The sequence below is a fragment of the Cygnus olor genome, chromosome 9, assembly GCF_009769625.2.
Source record: "Cygnus olor isolate bCygOlo1 chromosome 9, bCygOlo1.pri.v2, whole genome shotgun sequence".
Classification (NCBI taxonomy): domain Eukaryota; kingdom Metazoa; phylum Chordata; class Aves; order Anseriformes; family Anatidae; genus Cygnus; species Cygnus olor.
The window spans coordinates 21877382-21892288 of NC_049177.1; the positions used below are offsets into that span (position 1 = coordinate 21877382).

General features: G+C 41.5%; 2 protein-coding genes across 3 annotated transcripts in view; one reads left to right on the forward strand and one right to left on the reverse strand.

Annotated features, from left to right (window-relative positions):
* LRRC31 (leucine rich repeat containing 31) overlaps window positions 1-14907 on the forward strand; it is a 55018-nt gene that overhangs the window by 9230 nt on the left and 30881 nt on the right. For both annotated transcript variants that reach the window (XM_040567051.1, XM_040567052.1), the window contains one exon: window positions 44-521. The gene's annotated coding sequence lies outside the window, so the exon portion shown is untranslated. The remainder of the gene's footprint in view (window positions 1-43; window positions 522-14907) is intronic.
* On the reverse strand, window positions 7194-14435 carry SAMD7 (sterile alpha motif domain containing 7). The gene is made up of 8 exons (XM_040567066.1): window positions 14250-14435; window positions 13546-13672; window positions 13268-13404; window positions 12055-12133; window positions 10112-10791; window positions 9731-9852; window positions 8866-8976; window positions 7194-7917 (listed from the first exon to the last, which is right to left on the reverse strand). Exons 1-8 carry the CDS (start codon window positions 14350-14352, stop codon window positions 7645-7647), a joined length of 1632 nt encoding a protein of 543 aa, XP_040423000.1. The 5' UTR covers window positions 14353-14435; the 3' UTR covers window positions 7194-7644.

Sequence of the window (14907 nt, forward strand, 5' to 3'; positions counted from 1 at the left end):
ACGGCAATCATTTTAACAGTTATTTAATGTGCTTACCTTTCAGTAATGTAAAAGCACATCTGAAATTGAGGATTTCTTGCAGAAGAACTTTTAGCCATCTACAACTTATGGCTTGCTAATAATAACAATCTTCCATTGGTGCCGAAACGATGGTTTGGCAACTGAAGCAACCAAGCATTAATGATCAGGACACAAGCATGAAGAATATAATTTGACAAATAAAACAATGAAAAGTGGCCTGTTGCTGTCATGATTTGCTGTCAGCAAACTGATCACCTCAAGCAGATCCGTGAAAAGGACTGAAGTACAGAAAGTGGGCCAGGGAACGTATCCTCCAGTGTGAGGCACTGGATAGAGAACTTACTATCACTGTGGAATGCGGAACCTATCAAGACTGAATCTTGTATGGCACAAGCTCATTGGTACTCACAAGTATGGCTGGAGAACAGGAGAGAAGCAACTGGCAGAATCTCAAGAAAACGAGGCAATGGAATTGGAGGTTCAAACTGCTTGCCTTTAAGGTAAGTGTCCGTGTTAACTGTGGGGCATGTTGGAAAAGGAGCATTTGAGAATTATGCAGTGAATGTACAGCCTCTTAAGTGACAACTGCCATTTTTATTAAAGTAAGGTTTCCGAATCATGAGCACTTAAATTACTGTTGTGAAGGATATTGCATGCAAGTGGAGTGGTTTCCTTTGTCAACTGAAGCAAAACCCACAGCATTTCATTAGCCTGTGTGTAATCAACTATGTTATCTAATATGGCAGCAGGGATGCTGGAAACTTAGTTTAAAAAAAAAAAAAAAAGATGCATTCATGAAACAACAAAAAAATCACCTCTGGCTGGTGTGTAATAGATCCTTGTAGATAAAAGAAGTGCTCTGAGACATTTGCTTTGTTTTTACACTCTGCTTTTAGGTGTCCTTTATTGGCCTCTGAGGCAGAACACTGAGGCAAGCAGTGTTCTGCTCTGTCTGGTATATATTTTCTTCTACCCTTACATTCACTTGTTTCTGGCAATTTACTGGCATGTGTGCTATTGGTAGTCCTGTTGTATTGGGTCAGTGTTGGTCAGGCTTGTAAGATGATGTGGTCTTACCACTGTGGCATAGTTGATATGCACCAGAAGTGCAAGTCCACGTGTCAGCAACTGAATTACTGCCAAGCACGTCACAAATTGTCTTTTGCGTCACGCTGCCTTCTGCAACACAGAAAGTGAGGTAACACTAGAAGTTCGACCAAGCATCTGTTCTGCTGAACTAGCCATTCACTTTTATAAAGCTCTGGACCCATGGCTAATCCCTCTGGCTTTGGGGGAAGAGATGGGAAAACACGAATCAGAGTTACCTCAACTGTTATGCTGAGGGGAAGGAAGACGGGTGGGAGGGAAGGCAGGAAGGAGGGAAGAGCATCCACAGAGGGAGCTGAGGATAGATAAATTCCCAAACAATGCATTAGGAGCCATTTCCTAGAGCATCTATACATGATAGCATGCTGCAGGCTCTGGAGTGACTTCCCATTTTATCCAGTCAGCTTCAGCATTGAATATGTGTTCAAAATACAAAGAAGATGGGCCTCATACTGTACAGCAACACATACTTCCATGGCAGGTTTAGCTAACATCCACCCACAAACACGAGTCATTACTCAGAAGCACACTCCAGTGTAGACATATCCTGAGTCACTTCCATCTCAGAAGCTTATAAATATTTAGTTCACCACTCAGCTTTTAATTTAGCAGAGCAACAAAGATTCATTAGAAAAATCTCCAGAATTATCTTTTACTAAGAAGCTTCTGCAGTAATTCCATTCTTGCAAGTTCCTTTTCATTTCTGCATAACTCAGAATTATTTGATATTTATAACTTTCAAAAAAACACAGTTGACCTAAGCATGAATTTCCCCTGATTCTAGTCCTTCTGTAATCAGTTTCATCAATTTCAGATACCAGCTTTGTTCAATGCAAGAATAAGTTTTTATTTTACCGACTGGTGAACCCTAGTAAGGATATGACTTGCCTGATATCAATTCTGCTGGTCCAACAGACCCTACTGGATTCAGTGGGGATGTACCTGGATATACAAAAAGTTAAATGGAAAATACATCAACCCATTTTTTGGAAGAACAAGCTCAGGCTTTTGGAAAAAAAAGGGGCTTGCTTGTACCTCTGTATTTTTTGGCAGTGGCAGGAGGGGGAGGAGAATGGCGATAATTAAAGATCTAGCATTAGGAAAAACTAAATGTTATTGTTTTATAAAACCAGAAGTTTGTTGTTATGACTACAAGTGTTTGAGTTAAAAATCGTTGTTATATAAAAATGTGATTCTCGAGTTTACATTTCTCAAATTAACGGATTCAACCAGAAGCTGGTGAGTGCTTTACAGACAGTCAAGGCAGACTGTTTACAGACTGCTGGAAGCCCATGAATCACAGGCTGAGCAGCACTTATCTAGCAGAGCTGTTTGAACCTTGTAACTGAAAGGTAATCAGCAAAGATGAAACCAGATTGACTTGCGATGCTTTCTTTTTTCCCTTTGGTTAGGAGTGCTTTTTCTGTTTGCTATTTTGGTTGATTGATTTTTATTTCAGTAGTTCACACATGCAGATGCCAGACACGTGTGTTTTTAAATTTTGTAAAAGCAAAACATCTATTCGTGTCTTCATTGTACTATATAAAAAAAAAATCTCTATATAACATGGGCAATAGGTTCCTTTTTTCTATAATCTCAGTAAAAGACTTTGTATCCTTAACAACAGAGAAATTGTTGTCCAAGAAGAACACACGGATAGTAGCAGAACTAATGTCTGCTTGGAAGAATACAGACTTAAGTAAACTTGGCAGTAGGGCAAGGGAAAGGAATGTATAAAGGCCAAGTCAACTGAATAAAAATATTATTTTTTTTGTGGCCTACAACAAATGAAATAGGAGAGGTGGGTTTTTCACTTACCATAAATGTATTCCTATTATTTTAGAATTAATATAGCATGAAGGGCTTAGTTAAAGCCAAGCATCACAGGTAGGAGAACCCTGATGAACACCCAGCCTCATTGAACTGACTTGTTATTTTCCAGTGAATAATGAAGGGCTGAGATGAAAATATCGAGTCAAATAGGCTGATTCATAGAACATCACGCTTCTTCCTTTGACCAGGTGTTTTGTAAAGGGCTGAAGCACGTACCTGCCCTGATGGAAGTCAGAGCGCATGCAATTTGTTTATGGCAAATAGTAGGGGGAGTTTTAAAGCACAGAAGAGACTGATTCAGCAAATAAATGCAGAGTTTTGTGTATTGTATTAGAAGTAGAATGAATAGCTCATGTACAAAGGAGGCCTTGGGAAAGGTTCTTACAATAGTTTTGGATTACATCTACCTGATCTGAAAGCTGCATGCGGTTTTGACTATTATGCACACGGTTTGTAAAATGCATCGCACATCCATGTCAGTCAAAAACGTCTCTTCTTTGGCTCGTGTATTTGGGTTGTATTACAAAGCTTGATTCCATGCTTTCATTTTCCTGGTGCTGCCAAGGATGGCACTCTTAAAAATACGGATGGCTGTCCACGTATGCTCAGACTTACCGTTTTAATAAGAAATGTATATTTTGATACAGTTTACTGTGTCAGGCTCTTTCAATGATGTGAACTTTGATGACTGTTTCTTGTTTGTTGGTTTTATAAAGAGAAGTCTGCAAAGGAACGATTCCAAGCTGAATGTGAATGAAGGTTGGGTGGAGGTCACCCAATGCTCAGATGTCCTAGCCTTTAAGTACATATAGAATAGCATGGCAGTACTAATGGGAGGAGAGACGGGAAAGGGTACAGTTCTCCCCATAAAACTATGGTTTCTTATCACTGTTTCTTGCATTTTCGGAGGAGAAGACAGTGTTTCACAAACCCATTGGAGAGCCAAGAGCATGGTTGCTCATGTAGCACATACATAGGAAAAAATTGATTTGAACGTTAGTAGCAACTTTGAGCCTGGCCGGCTGTTTTAGGGTTGTATTGCATCAATGTATATTAAGGAAGTCTTTAAATACAGAAGCCTCTGCTGTGGTTTAGCCCTGGTAGGCAGCTCAGCACCACGCAGCCACGTGCTCACTCCCCCCCAGTGGGAGGTGGGGAGAGAGTCAGAAAAGTAAAAGTGAGATAACTCATGGGTTGGGATAAAGAAAGTTTAACAGATAAAGCCAAAGCTGCATGCGCAAGCAAAGTAGAATAAGGAATTCATTCAATGTTTAGCCATTTCCACCTGCAGATCTTGGTTGTTGGTGTTTTTGTTTTTTGTTTGTTTTTCCCAGATAGGAAAAAAAAAACTTCCTTAAGGGGTTTCAGTCTTAGATATACCTTAAATGCTGAGTTTAGATTGTTGTTTGTCTGGTCTGAAAGCTCTTCCATTACAGGATTCTGTTAAATGCTGTTCTGTCACTGTTAGTTAACATGTTAAATGTAAAATCAGTACAGGAAGGCGATGAGGAATTTGGACCTATGATGCCACACATTCAGGTGACACATCCTTCATTTTATTGAACCACTGGGTTTGATTTGTGTCTGCTTTTATGCAATTTTTATCAAAATTACTTCTGGATAGGGTTGGATGAGTGCAACTCCACCCAGCAGAGCTGTTAATGCGTGTGTTACAGCCTAACACACAACTGATGTTAAGTGAAACACCTCTGATGATGCCGCATGTATTAAAATACATCATCTGCATTCCAATGTGATTTAAATAGCATAGCAGAAAAAAATGAGTGCAGCAGAGGTATAGCCACCAGAAAATCAACAAGTACTGCAGTTCTGCCAGCTCTGCTACTTACTTGTGATTGCTAGCTACACCCATTTGCAGCTAGAATAATCACTGAAAAACAAAAAACCACATGCAGATGCTGGGAATCAGCAAGGCCTCGAGTGTTTCAGTGTAAACGTAACACCTGAAAACAAAACAAAAATGAAAGTATGACCGTCTACTGATTCTATATATATATTTTTAAATGTTAACCTTATTTTTGTTTTGGTTTGCTTTTCTTTCTTTCTGAAGTGTTTGTCAGAGAGGAAGCTTTCATTATTAGTGATATTTCCTTCGTTAGAAATAGAAAAGATTATGTCCGTTTAGGTAAATCCCTTTCCTTCCTATTTCCCTCTAGCACAGTATGCAGTCCAGGCCTTGTTGGAGTTTAGCTGCTCTGACGCATCTCCTCCCAGTACAGGAAGCCATGAACTCATTCCTTGCGTAGCTTTGGGAAGAAGAGCCCAGTATGTGCAAAGGATCACATGCTTTTCTTTTTTTCTTTTTTTCTTTTTTTTTTTTTTAATTCCAGAAGTGGTATCAGACTGCAAAGTTTGAATCCCGTCTTTCTCAGCTTTTAGAACCGTTCACGTCTGAACCATTTACAAAAATAGCCACACTCTTCAGAGCCAGATTTCAGGCTTTCTTCCCTGGCATATAGGATTTCAAGTCATGCTCCTCTGCTGCTACTTTAGAAAAACAAGTTCAGTTTCTTCACATCCTTGCTCTTGACAGGCCACCTGTAGCCCCAGTGTGCTGCGTGTCACTTTGGGATGGATTTGGCTGACCTCTCGTAGCTTTGCAGCGACATCTTGTGGCCCAATTGACCTTCAAATGCATCTGGCATTCCTCTTTCAGGGTGAAGGTCTCACGAAGAGTAAGACGGTGAGGAGGTGCCATTGGAAAACCAGTACGTTAATTGTGTTTAATTAGATAAATGGCATTGCCAATATGATAGTCAACTTTACAAAAACGACCAACAAAGTTAGAAATTGTTTCAGATGCTAAACAAAATTGGTGTCCCTGATACTTTCACTATATAAAAATATTTTCTTTTTCACCAACGTTTCATAAAGAATCTACTTCAAAAAAAGGGGGAAATCATAACAATTAAATTACTATAAAAGTAAAACTTTTCTTCTGATGCAAGTAATCTAAGAAGTTACATATTAAAATAACAAGTAAAAGCATTACAAACGGGATATTTTTACATTGAAAATTGTGTTTTATCCAGAATCTGGAAAAGTAAACATTTTTCATTATTAAGTTCAACATAAAACTCTCCTAGCTGCCTTACTAAGTTTTAAAACCTTGAAAAAATATAGAAAAGTTAATAAGGAGAACAGAGCTTGACACTTTGTGAAACTCATTGAGACAAAGCAAACAGCAAACTAATTCCAAGCAAAGCCATTCCAAGATTAATCATGTTGTTGTACTCTTCTTAGACAGCCTTATGGAATTATGCATAGGCTTTCCAGTTTCAGGTTATAATTTTGCTTTTTCTAACACTATTGAGTATTCAGCAAACAGTTCCTTATGTGAAAGATGCCCTCACATGATGTGTAAGACATAATCCAAACTCTTGTGTTAATGGAAAGAGTCCCAATAATTTCACAAGATCACAGAAGATTACTGCCAGCAACTTCGGAGTATTTTGCTGCATAACATCCACAGTTGTCCATCAGGCCTTACTGGGATTTATCAGTTAACCCTAAAAATGTAAACCCTGCTTACAGTATTAGGAGGTTAACACACAGAGCCCCGAACTGCCATAACTGGAGTCAGTGGCAGTGTTCAGCAAAAGCAGAATCAGCCATAACTCCTTTTATAAGCAAGACTGCTGTTTCAGAAACGGAATGCCATAGATACTTGCCCTTCCTCTCAAGGCTGCAAAGTTTGGACAGCATAATTGGTAAGTAGCCATCGGTGGCAGAAGTGAGGGGAAAACACAGTTGTGCAGAGAAAAGATAGATTTCAGGCTACAGTTGGTGACCTCTTCCAATATGAAGAACACCGAGTACTCTGCTGAGTTGAGGGCTGTCCGTGGCCTGCCCAGGGGAGCAGAGATGAAGGGTGCTGCTGCAGGGAGCAAGGCTGGCAGGAACTGAGAGCCTTTCAACCTGCCACCTCCAGGGATGTTTCTGTCTCAGCGACGGGTCTTCACGACAACGTCTGCCTGTGCTCCACTCTAAACTCAGCTCATCCATGTAGTCACACAAAGCAGGTTCCAGCCCTGGCAATAAGAATGTCTCAGAATAATTAAAATGGCTGCTACACACATTATTTTGATGTCCAGGATTTAATCTGCGTACCCTGCCTATACCCTTACATCCTTCCCAGGCACTTTGAAAGGCTTTGATCTAGAATGGGAATGGAATTAACTCAAATTGCTGAGTCTAGGGTATATTTCTCTCTCTGTAGCAGGCAATTCCTTAGTCTCCCAATGAATTCTATGTAAATTCCACTGTATACATTTTCTGTGTAAATTTTGCTTCAACAGAAGCAGAAGTCAGCTATGCAGCGGCAGCTTTTCCTTGTAGTTCTTCAGCAGCCTGCATAACTGTACGGAGTGCTCTGAGCCTCTGACAAATGTCAGTGATGACACCAGACTTTAATGAAAATTTAAATGTATCTGTTAGCTGTACTGATATTCTTTTCAATGAATTGCACTTGAAAGTAATTGCACTAATATGTAGTTGCATTTTAAAAATGCTTTTGAGATACCACACTGCCTCATGCATCATTTGCAGCTTATTTCGTTCAGTCCCAGTCATGCAGGGGTTTCAGGCTGCGGCTATCCTCTCAAACACTCTGTAACTAGAGGTTCCTGTATCAGCAATAACGTTTTATGCCCTGGACCCAGCTCAACTTTTTTGAAAAGTGATCATCTGGAAGTCAGCCTGAGATCCAGCTGTGTCACACGGATTTTCCCTGCTCTCTGAAACAATCTGTTCCACTGTTTTTGAAGCTTCTGGACCCTGCGAGCAGGGACTATCCAGTGCATCGCCACTGCTGTTGCAGTGAAGAGGGGAGGCTATGTCGGAGGGCTGGTCTGATGGTTTGCCTGGAGCAGACGGCAGAGGCACAGACAAAGGAAGATTCATCATGTAGAGCACATTGCCCAGACGTCGAGACACCTTTAAAGACAGAAACACAGTTGCAGCAGCTGCTTCTTGAGGTAGAGTTAACATCATTAAATGTTGAGGCTGGCTGTTACGTAGCAATGCCAGGGACAAAGCCTGGAAGGTGTGTAGATCCCAACCATCTTATCAGTGGTTAGCAAAAGTGAAAAAAAATCTCCTCCATTTTCTCTCTCATATTTTTCTAGGCTCGGCCTTTTTCCATTTTTCTTGTGGAAGGAGCTTGGCAATGCTCAGCATAGCCTGCCTGGGAAATGGCTCAGCGTGCTGGCTCTGACAGCTCTTGCTCTCTAGGTACTGTGGCACCCATGAGACAGAGGGGAGGCAAACTGCCAGCCAGGAGCTGGGAAGGTGGTTTTAAAAAAGGAAGAGTGACAGAGAGCTTGAGATTAAAGAAAACAGACAGGTAGACAACTGAAACGCACAGAGAGTTTATATTACTGGATGAAATGAAGAGCAGAAAATTTTAAATGTAAAGGGACAGCCTGTCAATGAAACATGTAAGATGATATTCCCAGAAAGGCTGTAGAAACATTCACTTGGCATCTTTAAAGGCCAGGCTGGAACAAAAGCAAGTGTGTATCAGAACACTTCTTACCAGCTGGGAAAGGAAAAGAGTGCGATGGAATAAATCCATCAAATATCTTTTCCATTGCCAGCCTCAGCCTAGCCTCCAGTTCAGTTGTATCCTCACTCTACTTTGAGCATCTCTCAAACTGTCGGTTCTCACAACCCCTCCACCTCCAGTGTCTCCCTGCATGCTGTCGGTACATGCAGGGAAGTGAAAGCAAACTATGCAGGAGGCATTTTTTTTACCCCAATATTACGGTAATTACCTTATTAGTGAGAAAAAATGTGTATTGTTTGGAAAAATTTTATCCTGATAACTTCTGATTCCTTCACATCTTTGTGACTTGCTGGTTTTGGTACATTTGATGATCATACCTGAGAGCGGATTTTTAATGCTGGTCCGAGTTTTAATCCCATCGTATCCAGGAGATGTTCCTCTGTTAGCAGCGGGAGGGTTTCTCCATCAATAGCGTGGTCTTTGAATATCTTACATGAAACAAGAAAATAACACCATGGGGTGATAAAGCAGACTTCACTGGTTATTTTTTATGCTTAATCCTGAGGCATAGACAACAAAAGGCGGAAATAATTTTAGTGTTTTATAGTTATCTCTTAACTGCACTGTGAGGCCATTTGTTCAGATGTACAGATATCTGCACATTTGCCTGTAGCAAATCTACTTGTTCTTCTGGGGAACTTTGTCATCTTTCCATGTTACTTGGTGAAGTTTTTGTTTGTTTGTTTCATTTGGGTTGTTTTGTTGGTTGTTTTGTTTTAGGAAACTTGAGCAGCCTGCTGTCAATGAAAGAGGAGTGTTCATCTTATTAGATCCTTCCCAGGAGTATACGCGATTTCAACCTCTTTGCTTGCATTTCTCATGATATTTCACTTTTTTAAATGCAATGATGCTCATAAGAGCTCAGGGGGGTAGGTGGGCTAAACCAATATCCAAGAACGTAGAAGTGCTTTAAAAATTGTGCAGGGTATGTAGAAAGAAAAAAATTAAGATACTTTTTTATATTATTGTTTTGCTGCTGTTAGTATGTGTCATGAGCGATGACTGCAGATTGCAGCATGTGAGCAGAAGTGCATGCGACCTCTCAGAGCATGGGATACTACTACATTTATAATTTTGGGACAACTAGTTAACCTGTAACATATTTGTTCAACGGCCTTTAAATCTAGATGATCCTAAAGACCTTAAAATGTGACTGTGAATGTGACGTATGTTTGTAATCACCTGGGCATAATCTGAACAGCCTGGGAGGCTACCGATGAAGTTGTATACATCATCAACAGTCCACTTGCGAATGTCTTCGATGGTAGAAATGTCTTCTCCATTCAGGATCAGGCCATGTGCTCCTGTAAGAAGAAACACAAATGTTACGTTTGTAGGACTCTGCTGGCAAATCAGTTGGAAAAGACTGTTAACATAAGAATTTGTACACTTATCCAGAGCCCCAGATTTTAACAGCACTGCATATGAATTCTACATTTAGTTGCCATGACTCTGTTGTACCAAAATTTTGCTTAAAACAAAGGGAAGAAACAAGAGAGCAAGTCATTAACAATAATGAATATCCATATGCCATTTTAACTGCAGGCTGGAGACTTGACAAACCTGGAGTTAGCAATGGGTTGCTGGGCACTGGAAATCCATATGGTAGGGCTGAGAACGGGATTGCAGAAGGGTACATGTACTTGTCATCAAACGCAGCACAAGAGCTATTAGATTCCTTCTCATTTGTGTTGCTGCAGCTGTTGCTTTCAGCAGAAATTTCGTGAGCAGCACAGTTTTTCCTCAGGTCTTGTTCAAACTCTTTGCAGTTTTTGGCAACTGCAGATGGCTCGGTCTGATTTTTGCTTTGTTCATGTTTGTTTGGTGCCTCCACCTCGGCTTCTTTCTTGTCCTCTTTCTCATCATCCACTGCGGTGGAAGCAATGTCTGCAGTTTTGTCTTCGGCTTGGTTCTTCGTGCCATTGGCACCACAGTCTGCGGTTTTGGGATTTCCAGCTCTTCTTCCTGGTCGGCGGCCCCTCTCCCTCTGCAAAGCGCCGACTGGAGGGTATGGGCTGGCTGCCATGAGCATAGTGTTGCCATGAATTTCATCGAGGGTGGTACGATGAACGTATAAGTCACTGGGAAGGTGGCCTTCAGGTAGTCTGTGCCTGCCGCGGAAAGCAATGGGGCTGGCTGGCATCCCGTGGTAAAGGAAAGGTGCTTCCAGGCCCAGCAGCCCTTTCCGATGAGCTTTCTCCATTTCTTTTTGCTGAAAAATAGCACTCATCTCCATTTCCATCCTAAGAGACACACAGAGCACGAGCAGTCAGGGCAGCTCTGATCTTTTATCACCTCTTTTATTTTTTTTTCGTGTTAGATTTGACAGGGCGGCCTGCTCCTCTGGCAGCCTAGAGTAGGGGGGATCACGGGACCTTGGTAAGGGGGCAGAGTCCCTTCAAGAGCAAGGATTTGGGCCCATTTGGGCCCAGCACAGCTGCAGGGGTGCAGCAGGTTGTTTGATAACACCTGGTTATCAAAGCCAGAGGAAAGGGGAGAGCTGGGGGAAGTTGTTAGGACCTGCTTGAGAGTTGGGTAAGAGATTGTCTTGGAGACAATTGGGCTGTTGGGGGTTTCTTGGGTTTGGGGGGCTGAGGGAAGAACCTGAACAGGAAGCAGTGGTGCTGATATGGCCAAGGGTATGTAGGCTGGCACTATTTGTGCCTAGCTATTTTCCTTGTCTTTCTTGGGGTTTTTACTGTGTGGCAGCAGTTATGTGAAGCACATTGTTGATGCAAGTCTTGTGCTTGGATGAGTTCAGCAATCAAGACTGGCTTACTGAAGAGCTTAAAACACTTCTGTCATAGTTCTGTTGAGATGCCTAATCAAAATTTATCAGTTCTTTGCTCTTAATCTCACTATGCAAGTGATGCTGCAGCTTGGTGCTGTGCTGAATCCCAGTGCAGCTATAGTTGGGGTCAGAGTTTCTCTATGGAAATGGCATGGCTGTGAGGGAGGGCATTAGCGACTACTTCACCAGCTACTGATTACACTGAAACTGGTACAAACAACCAGGCTCTCTATAGTAACCCTGACAGTCACATTGTTTGCTTAAACTGGGAAAACTATCTGCCCTTAGTGGGGTGGAGACATGGCTAATCATCCCCAGGGCCCAGCTGTGGGGGCTTAAAGTACTGCCTGTGATAGCACACAGCTGTAAAGTTTGAATTTGTTTTTAACTTTTTGTAACTTTAGGGTGTTTGGATCCAGGGCTCAAGGGCTGGGTCTGCAATTTGTAGCATGTTTATTTCTTTAACCAAGCTAAGAGGTTTGTTTCTTTTCCCTATATCATTTTAAGGCTAAAAACAAAATAGGGGCAAGCAGAAAGTTCAACAGTCTCAGACCCTCAGAGATGAGAGGGCCCTCTACTTCTCTGGGTGGTTTGAAAAATTATCTCAATCACTCCTAATAAAAAAATCAGCAAAGTCTGTTACTTCATCACTTCCATCTGCCTTTGCTGCCCTCAGCCTGGCCTGCACCTCAGTGCAAAGCTTACTCTCAATTACCTGGCAATATTTTGCTTCTGAACCAGCTCCTGCCTTCTGGCCACAGCCTCCATGGATTCTGGTTGGAGAAAGCTATATCCTTAAAGGGAAGGGAAAAAAAATCTTACATTTGTTTCCTCAAGCAAATGCACAAACCCCAGAGCAATACAAAGGCACTTCAAAAAGCTTTTTAAGGCTTGAACTGTGTGCTTCTCCAGGAAGCTGGTATGACTTCAGGTTAAATGCTACTTGTGTTCATTACTTCAGTGGGAATATGTAGAAGAAACACGAAGTCTAGGATCACATGTGTCGTTAGGTGCACCTGCTGTTATCCATAAAGGAGATAGCAGGGTTGTGTTATTTGGTGACTTAAGTCTTTGAAGTAGTTACAGCTGCTCAGAAAATACTAGCCACCAGTTAAGCAAAGCAAACCTGCTCCTTAAAGACTATTTTCAGCCTAGATGTCATGTTATTTTAAAAGGCATATCCTCCTGAGGTAATCTCTTGTTTGAGATCTGTGTTTAGGGGGAAAAATCTGAAGCCAGAAATTCTGATTATGGATCTATGCAGAATCTAGAGTCTGTGTCCTCTGGTCAAAGAAGGAACCATAAGTATAAAGTGGTGTGTAAACTGATTATAAATAAACTCGTGTGAATATATTTGCAGCATGATGTGTGTACCACAGTTCTGCTGCCATGCTGTGGTATCCAGCCTTCCCTTAGAGCCGTGCTGTGTAATTTTGAGTCTCCAATCAGGACAACCAACAAGTCCTTTTAAAAAGTGTTATCTGTTGAGAGATGAAATGGCATCTGGTACTGTGATTAGATAATATGTTCAATAAAGTAGTCTTTTAAAACAGATAATACTGATACATGAGCATGAGTTAAATGTAGCAAAAAATGTTGTTGATTGGACTCATTTGTTTAGCTGCAGCCTTCTGTTTAGATGTGGGAATGTCTGGGAAACAAAAAAAGAAAGAGAGAACATAAAGATGCAAGTGGTTTGGAAATCAGTGTATTCAACAGAAGTTAAAATTGGTGTTTAAGACCTAAACTGGCACAGTTTAGAATCCCATGTAGGACTGTCTCCTTTTAGTAAGATTATTTTACCAAAGAAAATAAATTAGGTTTGTAGATACTGCTGATAAACCAATGGGGGGAAAAAACAAATAGGTGCCATTTGTTTTCTCAGTTGCATGCTATCGCTTTTCAGGATACAGACAATGCTTCATTACCTGGTCCTGGATAAACACGGTTGGCCAATATGTTTGGCATGTTTGTGTGCTGTGGGACTGTGGGCCCGAGGTGGGATGCTATATGAATTTGTCTCGGGTCAGCTGATGCCATCATTTCGGTTGAAGGTAACAAATCTCTGCGAGAAAAAACATGCGTTCAGACATGGAAAGGACACTGTTCGGTTAATAATAATACAAGGTTTTTATATACTCAAGGACAGCACATGAACGTTTATTCTTTAATTGCAGTATTACAGTAGAGCAGTGATGCAAAATACCTGTCTACCAGTCGAGGCTCGAACTGGGAGGAAATCGCCTGCATTCTCTGCTGGCCGGTGCCCATTAGCGGGGGGTTTACTGCCATCAGCTGATTCCTCATGAGCATCTCCTGTCGCTGCCGCAGTTCTGACACAAAGCATACACAGTTTCCGCTGCCACCTTAACTGCTTTGCTTAAATAATGTGGCTTTATACAATCAAAATGCAGTAAAAATAAACAGGATGTGCACAGTCAAGTGTGTAAAAGGACAATTTACAATCAGCAATAATTCATATGTCACTATTAAACTAGAAGAGCATAGCCATGAATGTGAAGTTCTCTGTTTGAGAGAGTTTTCATTTCTAATACAATTTTTCTTTGAAAAAAATCTTACTAGCTGGGACCTGCCTTGTGAGAGAGCAGCTCTGGAAAGAAGAGCCTGCAGTTGTGAGCCAGAACCTCACAGTGTCCAGCTACGGCTTCTGTTGCTGAGCTCCTCTGTGGCCTTGACTCCTCTTCCAGATGCTTAGCATTTCTTGGTCAGCTTCTGAATGCCAGGAATTCCCCATGTTAACTTTTAATTACCTTAATAGAGATATGCTTTTCCAATTATTCCTAAGAGAAATTTGAGATACCTTTTTAAAGGCATTAAACCTGTTGCTGGCTGTTTCTTGAGATTAGCAATCCTACAAACAAATGTGCTGTAAGGTTTCTTTCTGCTTACCTCCTGCTGCCATGCCACTCGCTAACCGGTACAAGTGCTTTTCTTCGAGAGCTCCTTGCTCCCCCAGGATAGACATCTTTCTCATGTGATCCCGAGGAGTCATGCTGTAAGGAGATAGCAATGGTTTTTCCAGTGGGAAGAACTGAATCAGCAGGCCCAAAGAAAGGAGTAAGACATTCAGCAATACAAGAAACAGTAGGTTTTATACAAGTTGTCCCATCCCTATAAGAAACAGTAGGTTTTATACAAGTTGTCCCACCCCTGGAAGTGTTTAAGACCAGGCTGGATGGGGTTTGGAGCAGCCTGGTCTGGTCGTGTTCTTTACGTTTCTGGATGCTGTAAATGCTCGATTCTGTGTTGACGAAGATTGTGGTCTTTCTGCAATCAGACAACCCTGTCAAGTCCAAGAGGAACAGCACTATCTCCATCGTTCTTGACACAGCGATATGAATGTGTGCGGCTAGACATGTTTCCATTTGCCCCTCACCTCCCCCTCCTTTTTTTTTTTTACGGATACTTTAGACTTAAAGCGGTTTAGGATGCTGGGTGCCTCATGAAGAGCATTTGAGCTGCCAAAGTGCTTCTGAGCTGCTAAAGCATACTAAAGCTCAGTACTAAAGCGTTTTAGTGCAGAACTAAACTGTGCAGCAGCTCAAAA